General features: G+C 34.4%; 3 protein-coding genes across 3 annotated transcripts; all 3 read left to right on the top strand.

Annotated features, from left to right (window-relative positions):
- The first annotated feature begins 2,088 nt into the window (after positions 1-2,088).
- On the top strand, positions 2,089-4,055 carry LOC143539097 (peroxidase 60-like). The gene is made up of 4 exons (XM_077032510.1): positions 2,089-2,328; positions 2,553-2,732; positions 3,068-3,230; positions 3,595-4,055. Exons 1-4 carry the CDS (start codon positions 2,089-2,091, stop codon positions 4,032-4,034), a joined length of 1,023 nt encoding a protein of 340 aa, XP_076888625.1. The 3' UTR covers positions 4,035-4,055.
- Positions 4,056-5,833: 1,778 nt separating this feature from the next.
- Positions 5,834-6,462, top strand: LOC143539144 (germin-like protein 9-3). Its single transcript, XM_077032545.1, has one exon. It carries the CDS (start codon positions 5,834-5,836, stop codon positions 6,452-6,454), a length of 621 nt encoding a protein of 206 aa, XP_076888660.1. The 3' UTR covers positions 6,455-6,462.
- A 5,248-nt stretch (positions 6,463-11,710) lies between these two features.
- On the top strand, positions 11,711-12,764 carry LOC143539095 (casparian strip membrane protein 1-like). Its single transcript, XM_077032509.1, has 3 exons — positions 11,711-12,079; positions 12,159-12,282; positions 12,512-12,764. Exons 1-3 carry the CDS (start codon positions 11,790-11,792, stop codon positions 12,725-12,727), a joined length of 630 nt encoding a protein of 209 aa, XP_076888624.1. The 5' UTR covers positions 11,711-11,789; the 3' UTR covers positions 12,728-12,764.
- The last annotated feature ends 294 nt before the right edge of the window (positions 12,765-13,058 follow it).

Below are 13,058 nucleotides of genomic sequence, written 5' to 3'. Positions count from 1 at the left end.
AACTTAAAGTTCGATAATAAACAAAAAGTAGTGCAAGTTCAGTAAATATCTAATTAACACACAATGTATTTTTTATAAAACTAAAGGGTTTTTAATAGGAGTTAATTCGAAAATTTGGTGTAGTTTTGATGTCGTGTACATATAATTTCATTTTTTTGCGGACTAGTTAGTTGCTAGCTAGTGTTGCGAATAATTGAATATAATAAAACTATAAAAGCACATGTGTTTTGTGAAACTGTTAAGACTCGAGTTAGGATAATTTGTAGAAACGTGTTTTTTTCTCTAAATAACAAATAAGAAATTAGAATAAGTTAACATTGATAAAAGTATGAAGGTGTTGATTACACTCTCGTTAAAGACTATTATAGTTTCGCGCACCATAGAACTTGAAGGGACTTATTGGGTGAAACCCCTCGACCATAGGAGTTACTAAGGGGCGCCCTACATTGGTGGGGTGCGAGACAACACCCCAAAAGCATCAAGTATTGGTTTAGTCTCTAGCGGATTTGCATGTTGATTAAAGTTTCATATTTGCATTTTTGATAAAAAGTTTAGTGGAAAACGGTTAACTATAGTGAAAGTGTTGATCATCAGTGCTAATCGATAATCATAAGTGGCAAACTTAATCCTTAGCGGTACATTACTACTAAGATTTTCCATAGATGCAAGTAGTTATGACCGTCAATTATAGTACTTTTTAACGAATAACTGCAACCTATTAACCAACTCTTGTGATGTCTCGACCCCTTTTCATTTAAGGAGCTGTTTGGTAGCCTCTTAACAATCATTAAGAGGCTACCTCTTAATGACTCATAGCCTTTTAATGGTTAAGATGCAACCTCAAGTCTGAATGGTTAAGAGGCTACCTCTTAATGGTTACTTCTTAGCCATTGAGACTTAAACTACCTCCTTAACCATTAAAAGAGTATGAGCCATTAAGGGGTAGCCTCTTAATGACTGCTAAGGTACTAATTAATTAGAAGTTCGTTTAGATTTGACAGTAAAACTCATACGATTTATAAATGGAAAAATTCTCAAACTAGCCATTTTTTATCAAGCTTTTCCAATTATAGCCCAAGACCAACACAAATTCCCAAAATAGCCAGTTTTTTCCGTTGGATCCGACAGAATTTTAACACCGTCCGACGGGATTTTTGGACATTTGAAATCGCGCCACGTGTCAACGTATTAATGGATCCGACGAAATTCTTCATCTTCAGTCTTTCAAACCCTAAAACCTTCATAACCAACCTCCATCTCCGTCTTTCTTATTCCTCCACAAAATCAAGTAAACTAATAGTGCAAATCGTTTAGTTTTTTGAGTTGAACACAATCATAGTGTTCAATTTCACTCTAGAACTCGAAATCAAAAACCCCCCGAATTGAAAAATCTAGGGTTCGTCGGACAAATTAAACAGTCGGATCCGACGGAAGCATGACTGAACCATCAGATCCGACTGTTTATTACTACACCAGGATGTTTCATTAATCCGTCGGACAAAACGGAAGACTGTCGAATCCGGCAGAATAGTATGATTCGTGGTGTATCCTGATAGATTCATTATTCCATCGGATCAAAAACTGGTTTCCATCAAATTAGTTTGGATATTTTTGAAATTTATTTTGTTCTTGGACTAAAATTGGAAAAAGTGAGTCAAAAATAGCTAGTTGGGGAATTTAAAAAAAAAAAAAATCTCTCTCAAAGTTTAAAATAAGAAAGTTGAATGATGAGTATAATTTATAAACATAAAATTAGTGAACTTTGATAACCCACACGCTTAGCACGTACTTGTTAGTGGAAAATTCGAAGCCAAATTCTCTTTAATACATGCCAACCAGTTCACAATAAAATATCACACATAAGTTATGATTGAAATAAAAAAACATGTAGTCCTTCAAATGAAATATATTATTCTAAGAGATTGGTAAGCAAAAATGATTAAAAAAATCCTAGCAAAAATCATAGATGTGTACACGTAAATATGCACAACGTGAAAGCCATATTTGATCAAGCAATAATCTCTATATAAATACCTATAATTTCTTCTTCATATTCACTCCAATTTGATTTACAATTTGTTTAATAAAATGGCTATGACAAACACTAAAGCAATTGCATTTGCAATTGGAGTCATCTTTATGAACCTTGTTGGTCACTGCTATGGAGCCATAGATTACAATGGTCTTCAGTATGGGTTCTATAAAGGCAAGTGTAAGACGTCCGACGTTGAATCCATAGTTAGAAACACGGTTTACTCCATGTTCCTCAGAGACAGAACGATCACTCCTGCTCTAATTCGCATGCAATTCCATGATTGCTTTGTTAATGTAAGTATTAAGTAATATTTCATTTTCATGCACAGAGGTGGACCTAGGCTTTTTTCTTTCGGGGGGGGGGGGGGGGGTGCCTTAATTTTTCTTGTTAGTGTTATTTGTATGTGAAAATCACGATCCGAAAATAATTTATGGGTCCGCCAATGTTCATGCATGCATGTAAAAAAGTTTTACAAACCCTAATTAACTAATTATTTTAACTTTGCATGGATATAAAGGGGTGTGACGCGTCGATTCTACTAGATGGACCCATCACCGAGAAAACTGCACCGCCGAATTTAAGTGTTAGAGGTTATGATGTGATTGATGCTGCAAAAGCCGCGGTTGAGAAGGTGTGCCCCGGAGTGGTTTCTTGTGCTGATATAATCGCTATGGCTACAAGAGACGTTGTGTTCTTTGTAAGTATTTTTAGGCATTGTTTAAAATTTATTGTATTTGTAGGCGTTACGCTACCGATGCAAGCAGACTTGTGCAAGTTTACAATTTTTGAAGTGAACTTAGCACTTGGTGACAAGTGAAATCCATAGAATTTTTCATGAAACCTGGATAACCCGTACTTTTTACTAAAATCTATGGAACTCGCTTGCCACACAAGTGAATTAAATAAACTTTTAGAAATACTTAGATAAATACTAAACTACCTATAAATCCAAAAAAAAAAACGTTTCATTGTACAATTAACATCAATTATGTTAGTTTGAATAAACTATGCAAAATTATGTTGCAAATGTAGACTGGTGGAGGTAATTACAATGTCCAAACAGGAAGAAGGGATGGACTTGTGTCTCTTGCCCAAAATACTAGAGTCCTCCCAGCTCCTTCTATTTCCGTGGCAAGTGCGATTCAAGCGTTTGCGAGCAAAGGACTCAACGCCACCGACATGATCTATCTTCTTGGTAATTAAACAAGTATTCATCAATAGTTATTTGCTAGATCGGTGATAGTATAGACGGGTTGGATGAGCTGAATAGCTTGTCAAAATAGGATCGGGTAGAAACATATTATAAACTAATACGTGTCAAAATAGGTTGGGACGTCGGTTTGGCTGACCTAAAACACTTTATTATCTGATTTTATATTATTTAAATACCTAAAAAGTTATTTATAATGACAAAAAATATAATTGCAATGAAAAATATAACTTTTCTTGGCTCGTTTGAGATGAAACACAATTAAAGTTGACTTATTTATAAATAAACAGATTAACGTTGTCATCTTTGTTTGTACATAATACTTTGTTAACGTCTATTTTCTATATAGGTGGTCACTCTATTGGAGTCGCTCATTGTTCTTTATTCAAAGATCGTCTTTACAACTTCCAGAACACCGGGAAACCAGACCCGACCATGGACTTAGGCCTACTAATATGGCTTAGACTTACATGCGCTAAAAATGCAACCGTTGATCGCACTGCAAACTTGGATCAAAACCCTTTTAGCTCTTCAATTGTGGACAATTCTTTCTATAGTCAGATTATGTTGCATAGGGGAGTTCTTCAATTTGATCAACAATTAGCATTAGACAATTTGAGCAAGAACACGGTTGCATCCATCGCACGTTCTTACGATTTTAACACCAAGTTTGGTCAAGCCATGGTTAAGATGGGTGCAATCCAAGTGCTCACAGGGACACAAGGGGAGATAAGGAAATCATGCCGAGCAATTAACCCTAAGCTAACTTTGACTTCTTTAATTAATTGATTGAAAAAATGATTAATTTGGGTTTATTTTGTCAATTTTCTTATGTTATTATTATATAAGGGTGTGAAGTGTTGTCAATTTGTTGACGCGTTCCAAATAATTTTCTTTTTCAATAAAGTGTACTTTGTAAAGTTTTGCAAGGTTTGAACTTTGACAATGAAGTGTTGTTTTTGATAATATAGTTAAATCATTTATTTATTGGGTGGTTATATACAAACACTAGTTTCATGGTGTGTGAATAAGGTTATACGGCTCGTATAGGGCCTATACGAGTCAAGCAGAATCTATACAAGTCATATAGCCCTAGCTATACGACTCGTATATGGGCTATACGATACAAAGAAATAAAACTGACACTTCCTGATCAAAGATGACTTTACTCTACACATATACGAGTCGTATAGACCCTATATGACCCGTATAAACTCTCCTGGTGTTTGTATAACTTCCCTGGCGTACGTATAACCCAAGCCTTATTTATTTTGTTAACAAGTTGTATTTTAAAATTCTGTATTTATTACAAACAATGGGTTAGAGCATTTTCAATGGATTCTTCAAATTATGTGAGGAGGTTCTCCATTTTTTAGAGATGGTTAAAAATGGTTGTGAGAGGAGGAGAAATAAAATATTATTGTTTATGGTTAAATTTGGAGAAGTGCACTGTTCATCTCTATAATTTTTTAATGCTTTTGAAAGTGATTGTGAGTGGATAAGAGAGATAAGGTAATAATAAAAGTATAAAAAAGCATTATTTAATTGAAATGAGAGAGAAAAAATAGTGTTTTTAGTATAATTATAGAGATAAAGATGAAGAATTAAATGATAATGCTCTTATGTGTTTTAAAAGAAAAAAAAGTTTCTTCAAACGAATTTATGTACAAGTTTTGTTTTGATATTTATTGTTAGCCTATACATATATAGGTTGTGTCTATGTAACCTGCACTACGTTACACGTATAAACAAAATATTTTCATATTCTTTTTATTTTTGTAAATTAACTATACATATACGTAACCTACATGAACATATGTGCGTGTAAGTACGTTACATGTATAAACAAAATATTTTCATATTCTTTTTTATTTTTGTAATTTACAAGAGATGAATACTATTAATTCCACCTATTTTATTTTGTGTTACGTTTTCTCGCAATATATATAGCATTCCATAAAGATCCCCTACGGTCTGTTCTTGAGTTCACTTATTTTCCATTTTTTTTTAATTTTATTTTTCATTTCTTTTCTTTCTATTTCTTTTTAAATTGGAAAGAAAACATATTCTTTCAACTTAGCTATTTATTCTCATTGTTTTCCTTTCATATTTTTTCTTTTCTCTATTTAATGAACTTAGAAACACAACTTTCTCTAAATTCCTTTTTTTTTCTTTCCATAAAAAAATTCTAGAACGTAATAATATTTTTCTTTCCTCCCATTTCATTTCTTTTTTACCCTTAAATTAACTCGGAAATAGAGTGGTAATGCTAACGGGTAATATATTATAAGAATTATCCTATTAAAATAATGTATTTAACCGCAAATTCACAACATATTTTGTAAATCAAATCAACTTCAATATTAAAACATTAAATCGTCTTTACAGTTCTCAATCATTGATCGAATAATTAAAGCCAGATTGGTCGTTAAATCCCATATATGGTTGCATTCGGTTCTTGTTAATTCGGTAACATTGAGGTTTAATTATTTATTACAATATTACAATTGTCAACTTCCTTCCTCCCTATTAATACTCCAACAAATTCATCCAAACTGAAAAAGACACAACAAGCTTTACCATAAACTATGTCAACACAAGTTACATTTTTGGTTTGTGTCGTGATCGCAATCGCGTTCGCAGGGCTCATTCATGCCAGCGATCCCGACATACTCTTCGACTACATTGTCCCCCCTAACGTGACCGTCGTAGACGCAAATTTCTTCACTTACACCAAATTCCAAACTTTCTTTGACGGTCCAAATTTAAACGAGACTAAGTCAATGCTAGCCAGCATGACCGAATTCCCCGCTTTAAATGGTCAAAGCGTTTCTCTTTCCCTTTTACGCTTAGGCCCTGGTGGGGTTAGTGCACCACACGCACGACCCCATGCCACTGGGCTGTTTTTTGTGTTGAGTGGACGATTTGAGGTCGGGTTTGTTGACTCGAGTAACAAGTTGTACACTCAAAACCTAGAAACCGGAGATATGTTTATTTTTCCTAAAGGACTTGTTCATTACCAGTATAATGCGGATCGTAGGGAACTCGCGGTGGCTGTTGCGGCGTTCGGTAGTGCGAGTGCTTCTACGGTTTCGGTCCTGGTAACTTTGTTTGATACGAATATTGAAGATGTGATTCTTGCTAAGTCGTTTAGAACGGATGTAGCAACAATTAGGAAGCTTAAGGCTGGTCTTGGAAGCAAGATTTAAGCCAAAAGATTTGCGTGGGACTACTTGCAATTCTTTTTTTTTTTACTTTATTCACTTTTGTAATTTGTAGGAAATTCATCCGTTAGTTTAATGTTTGCTTAATAATAATAATAATAATAAAAGTTAAATTCTTTATTTTATATAGAGGTGCACATCGAAACCAGCTTGTGAATCAAAGCCGATTCTCAGACCTGGAACCGGTACCGGTTAGGAATCGACTGGTAGGTTTAGGAATGGTACGAGTATTTTGACCTGGTAAGCGACTAGGAACCGGCATTTTATACATGGTTTGAGAAATAGGTTTACGAAACAATGAAAACAGCAAATATAAAACCGAAGCTTAAGAATGTATTGCAGTCACACCCCATTTAGCAAATCGCGGAAGCGTAAAACGGAAATGTAACAGACACCTCTGGTATCAACCACATTGTTTATAAAGAACAATACAAACTAATTTACAATATTTTACATTGATCTAACTTTGTTTATAACTAGGTGATACAAACTAAATCAAGCCCATTAAGCAGCTTTACTTCTTACTAGCACACTTGCATTAATTCACCCAGCCTTGATTGCAAGTCAAGCACGTAGCACATTGATTTTCTAGTTCAAGTCTGGTATACTTGAAAAGCATGTTAAAACGGGTCAACTACAAATAGTTGGTGAGTTTCACGAGTTTCAAGAAATTAGTTACGCATATAACAATCATAGTTTGTAAATACGCAAGTACGCATGTATGTACGTTCACAACTTGTTTGTATGTTTATGATGTAATTATACTAAGATACAGTGAAGCCTTGACTGTTCGTGCTGCGTGCCTCCATTTCCCACGCTCAATCAACCACTGGGGCCCCCCTTCCGCCCACAACATTCCCCAGGTTGCTATGTTTAACACTACATACCAGTTTGTATAAGTATGGTCAAGTGCAAACGGCGTTACATGTGACACGACAACCATGCCGATTCCGTTTGGGTTTGTCAAACCAATAGTACTATTCACAAGCCACCGGCTCGAAGTTAATCACCGTGTTAGTGGAGACTTTCGTGTGTTAGCACTTAGATAATTACCATCGTCAAACAATTCCAAGTATATAGAGATATAGCAACATGTTTTTCACCCCAAAAGTTCGTAAAAACAGTTTAAAAGTGGGGTCATGAAACTCACGGTTTAGTAGAGATCCGGTACAGAGGTACAGTGTAAGCTCACAGTTTGTTTTGACTCGTTCGCTAGTCCCTATAATGAATATTATAATAATATTAATTTTCTGTTTTAATTAGTATTAAACGATAGAAAACCGATACAAAATTTGTTCTCCCTTTGGATTATGCCTTAAAGGGGATTCATTGGAAATGCATCAGATCAACATGGATGGCAAAAAAAAAAAAAATTGCATGTAGAATGAACTTAAAAAGTTACTATGAATACATAGTATAAGTTGCTATGCCCGATAGCAACTTGTTTACTAAAAGTCGGTAGCAATTTAGTTCAGCATAACATCTTTGTCTATCAATGACAAATGCGTTAAGTAGCATATTCGATGTGGTAGCATCCTGATACCAATTACGGCACTTACACCCCCAACTATCGTAACCATTTATGAAATGTTATGACTTTTTACCCCAACCTTTGTAATGATTCGACATCCATATAAACGAATCATATATATATATATACACACACACACACATTAGATTTGATTACGGGGGTTGTTTTACATTATTCATTTTTAATATATTTATATGTATATTTGGATTTTAATTTTATTTATTGTAAGAAAGTTAATAATTAATGTACTTGAGCTTTGATGATGAAATGGTTTCACAAATAAATGGTATGTTATAATCCGGTTTAAAAGCTATCTGGGTTTGGTGATACCCATTACCCGTTTGTTTTTTTTATTATAAAATTGTTTCTTAATTATAAATAATATCTATTTTTAAAATAAAATAGGATATTAATTTTTAGTATATTCCTATTTTATAAGATTTTCATATCAAATATTTGATGAGATTATTTTTTAATATAATGATATGTTATAACCCGTTTAAAAGCTATCTGGGTTTGGTGAGACCTTTACCTGTGAATTCGGATCAAATGCGTGAGAAGCCTTCATTTACAAATAAAGTAATCTGATGGCTTGAGAGAATTGTTGTTTTACATTTTTAGTTTTTTAATATTTATTTTTGGATTTTAATTTTCTTTATTATTAGAAAGTTAATAATATACTTTAGGTTTAATGATGAAAGAGTTTCATAAATAAATGATATGTTATAACCCGTTTAAAAACTATCTGGATTTGGTGACCAATGACTCACTTATGTTTTTTACTATAAAATTGTTTATTAATTATAAATAGTATATTTTTCTTTTTAAATTGGATATTAAATTTTAGTATATTTCTATTTTATATGATTTTTATAACAAATAATTGATAAGATTAAATTTTAATTTAATGAGATGTTATAACCCGTTTAAGAGCTATCTGGTTTTGGTAAGACCCATACCCATTAATTTCGATTAAATCAATGAGAGGCCTCCATTTAAAAATCAAGAAATCTGATGGCTTTTATAAAAGAGGGGAGCGATCACATCGCGACACATAGGAGTTTTGGGTTTTCGTTTATATATATTATAGATATATAGTATAATTCAATCATTAGAATTAACACCTCCCGTTTCACATAATTGATGTATAAAACTCATCCGTATTAATGCTTTTAAACAAGTTGATATATAAGGCTAATGCTTCAAGCAACTCTACCCGACATCAAACTTCAAGCAAACATCCCCAACACCAACGATTTTTGACAACTCATAATTACTCATCTTAACATTCCCAAAATCATCAGGAGCATAAGATGAATAGAATTCCCTTTATAATGCCACATGACAAGTATCACCGCTCTCGACAAACCGACTCGAATCATCATGTGCAGTGTTCATCATATCTTAATCAGTACAAATATAGAACTCTTTGGTGGCAGTGTTAACTTCAGAAGTACCTTCATCACCGTTATCTTTCTTGTGGTTATTCTTTTGATTGTTGTAATTTGCCTTCTTGTTCCCCTTTTCAATTGTCTGCAGAATTTATTGTGTGTCATTTTCTATCATAATGACGACACTCAAAATCTGCAAACTTCTTTCTATACTTCCTATGATGTTTCTCTCTATTACTTACATCTTTACTATAACTTCTCCCCTACTTTCAGTGACTAAGGCACCTATATGTGGAAAGGAAACTTGTGATTTTCTTTTCGTCTCTTCATTTATAATACTACAATTAACCAATTCCATAGTTTTAATACCATTTTCTGTAGAGTTGGACAATGGTGTCCTAAAAGTCTTCTAAGAATCTGGTGAAGTACCAAGAAGCCATAAACCTTGTATCTTGTCTTCAAACTTAGTAACTCCCTAAAACATTCAAAGTTTATCAACTGTTAATCAGGAACAATTTATTGTTCCCAGTCTTCCGAGCATAGAACTCCTCAAGCTTGGTCCACAAAATATGAGCATGAGTCTCGCCGCTAATACAGTTCTAAACATTATCATCAACCTATTGTCGAATATACCCACAAACCTTCCTATGCAAAAATTCCACTATTTATCAGTTTTATTCTCAGGCTTAGGTATTAACTAAGGCAAATAATAATCCTTCACATAAAGAAGGTCTTCCATCTTACCTTTTCAAACACGATAATTAAAACCATTTAAATTCACAATCCTACTTGTATTAGCTTCCATCATTAAAAAAAGTCTTAACGCAAGAATAAGAGCCAATGGCTCTGATACCACTCTGTCGGTAAAAATGGCTCGACCTAGCCACAAACCGTAAATAAATAATGCAAAAATAATCTTCATTTGGCTAAACTTTTCCCAATCCGAATGAACCAATGAGGATGCAAACAAATAGAGTATTTAAAATGTTAAAAGGGACACAAGAATTTTAGCATGACAACCTCTCAAAAAATAAAAACCAAAAGTAAAACCAACGAGACTACTAGAGCCGATTCAGATCTACTATCACCAATAATAACAATACAAAGTCTTCTCTAGGTATACTAGAGGCATACAATAATTATCATAGGCTTGAAATAAACAACTTCAGTTATATGGAATCAAATACAAAAGAGTAAATGAGTAAAAGGTATTACCAACAAGAAACTACCTGTCTCTAAAACGTCTCTCGTCTTCAAACACATCAAAAGAAAGAACACAAACTTCTTCTATTTGTATCCGTTGTTGTCGGCAGCAGAGGAATACACCAAAAGAAGTTCTCTATTATTTTCTTGTGTGATGTCAGCTAAGAGAATTATCACTCCAAAAAAGAAAAACCTTTCTTTTGTTACTTTAGAAAACTCTTGGAGCCCAAGAGAAATTTTGACACATTCCCTAAAGACTAGTCATTGAGTAGTGTTTTGTCTCTAACGGGTCAAAAATGAAAAGGTTAAAAATTTTACTAAAATAGAAAGCGGGTCAAATAGGTAAACAGGCCAAAGAGGAAAAGTTTAAAAACTTCGTTAAAATCGAAAATGAGTCAAATAGGTTAAAGGGTCAAGCAGGAAAGTTTATAACTTTGCTAAAATAGAAACGGGCTAAATAGGTTAACGGGTCAAAGGAAAAATGTTCACAAAGATAGAAAACGGGCCAAACAGGTTAACAAGTCAAAGAGAAAAATGTTAAAAACTTTGCTAAAACAGAAAACGGCCCAAATAGGTTAACGGGCCAAAGTGGAAAGATTTAAAAACTTTGCTAAAACAGAAATGGGCCAAATAGGTTAACGGGTCAGTTGAAAGATTTAAAAACTTTGCTAAAAGGAAAACAGGCCGAATATGTTAACAGGTCAAAGTGGAAAGATTTAAAAACTTTGTTAGAAAGAAAACGGGCCAAATAGGTTAACGGGCAAAGCGGAAAGATTTAAAAACTTCGCTAAAGTAGAAAACGGGTTGAATAAGTTAACAGTTAAATAGGTTAACAGGTCGACGTTGACAAGTTTAGAAACTTCGCTAAAATAAAAACCGAGTCAAATACAAATAGATTAAAAGCTTTTCTAACATCCAACCAAAACAACAAATTTGTGACAATATTAATCAATGGTTTGGTTACCTAATGGTTTAGTTATCAGCCAGTATGGTTAATTCGGGTTTGTAAATGTATGTAATCGAATTCGAACCAGTTATCTAATGTATAGATTTTCACAATGAATATGAAATACTGAAGTGGAGCAAGTTGCCAACAACTCCTTTCATATATTATTATGTAACAAATCCACAATATCTAATACTCTATACATGCATAAATAGTAACACACCCCAACTCATTTAGCCACAAATTTCAATGGATTCAAGTCATTCAACCAAAGAAAGTGGCGATATCCCGATCCGGATGACTGATTCCAAGTCATCTAAGGCGGTCTCTCCTCCGGTGCCCATCAAGAAAACCGCTAAAAAGACGCTAGTGTCACGTTGGAAAAGATGCCTTGGCGTTTTCGACTTCATTTTAAGGATATGTGCCATTGCAGCTGCCTTAGCGGCTGCTACCGCTATGGCCACCACCAGCCAACAACTCCCTTTTTTCACCCAGTTTTTTCAGTTCAAAGCCGACTACGACGACCTCCCCGCTTTCACGTAATCCCAGGGGTAGTTTGGTAATTTCACGTGTCGTGTTACGTTTTCTTGATGAGAATATTTTGTCATTGTTTTATAGGTTTTTCGTGATAGCTAATGCTATGGCGGGTGCTTACTTGGTGCTCTCGTTACCTTTCTCGATCGTGTGCATTGTCCGTCCACATATTATAGGAGCTAGGTTGATGCTCCTTATTTTCGACACTGTACGTCACATTAATATATTTCTTATGCAGTATTTCTACATCGTTTGTCAGGGTTAACCCCTTGAGGGGAGGGTTAATACTCCGAGCATGTGGGCCAGATTTGAGCTAATGGAATTGGGCCATCAGTTCCACTCGGGCCCACATGCACTCCTTTTATATATTTAACCCTGACAAACAAACGATGTAGCAACGTACATAATATTTATTAGTTTTATTTTGTGAAACTTAGATTGCAGTGGCATTGGTGACTGCTGGTGCGTCTGCGGCTGCATCGATAGTCTACTTGGCACACAATGGCAACTCAGACGCGAACTGGGTGGCGATTTGTCGACAGTTTGATGACTTCTGCCAGAGGGTTAGTGGTGCTGTGGTGGCTTCCTTTATTACAGCTCTCATTTTCGTGGTCTTGGTTGCGGTAACCGCGGTGGCTCTAAGGAGGAAGTGATGAGACTGTGTGTGTGGTTACTTCTGTTAATGATGTTTTATATCATGTTTTTTGTGATCAAGAATTGTAATGGTGGTTCCGTAATTCATATCATCCAATGTATTTGTAGTAAGTAGTTCTTTTTGTTGTTGTTGATGATGATGAATGCATATTAACAAGTGTTTCATCCGATGTGTTACGCGAGGGAGGTCAGTAAAACACGTGGTGGTGGTAAAACCCAATTGTTGATAAGTCGACACGAATTTTATCGGTTTTGCTTACATACGTTATGGTATCGAAACTAAAACCAAAAGTAACACAAAAAAACATATATAATAGTCGGTCGGTAAAA

This window comes from Bidens hawaiensis, unplaced genomic scaffold (genome assembly GCF_021521415.1).
Source record: "Bidens hawaiensis isolate Kalapana, Puna unplaced genomic scaffold, B.hawaiensis_p1.1 tig00011798_1, whole genome shotgun sequence".
NCBI lineage: Eukaryota > Viridiplantae > Streptophyta > Magnoliopsida > Asterales > Asteraceae > Bidens > Bidens hawaiensis.
The sequence above is the reverse complement of the archived record's forward strand: the minus strand, read 5'-3'. Positions and strand labels throughout refer to the sequence as shown.

Excerpts from the sequence above, each read along its gene's own strand:
- LOC143539097 (XM_077032510.1), top strand. The coding sequence starts at position 2,089 with ATGGCTATGACAAACACTAAAGCAATTGCATTTGCAATTGGAGTCATC. Across the intron at positions 2,329-2,552 it reads TCCATGATTGCTTTGTTAAT|GGGTGTGACGCGTCGATTCT; the intron begins GTAAGTATTAAG and ends ATGGATATAAAG. Across the intron at positions 2,733-3,067 it reads CAAGAGACGTTGTGTTCTTT|ACTGGTGGAGGTAATTACAA; the intron begins GTAAGTATTTTT and ends TTGCAAATGTAG.
- LOC143539144 (XM_077032545.1), top strand. The coding sequence starts at position 5,834 with ATGTCAACACAAGTTACATTTTTGGTTTGTGTCGTGATCGCAATCGCG.
- LOC143539095 (XM_077032509.1), top strand. The coding sequence starts at position 11,790 with ATGGATTCAAGTCATTCAACCAAAGAAAGTGGCGATATCCCGATCCGG. Across the intron at positions 12,080-12,158 it reads GACGACCTCCCCGCTTTCAC|GTTTTTCGTGATAGCTAATG; the intron begins GTAATCCCAGGG and ends ATTGTTTTATAG. Across the intron at positions 12,283-12,511 it reads TGCTCCTTATTTTCGACACT|ATTGCAGTGGCATTGGTGAC; the intron begins GTACGTCACATT and ends TGTGAAACTTAG.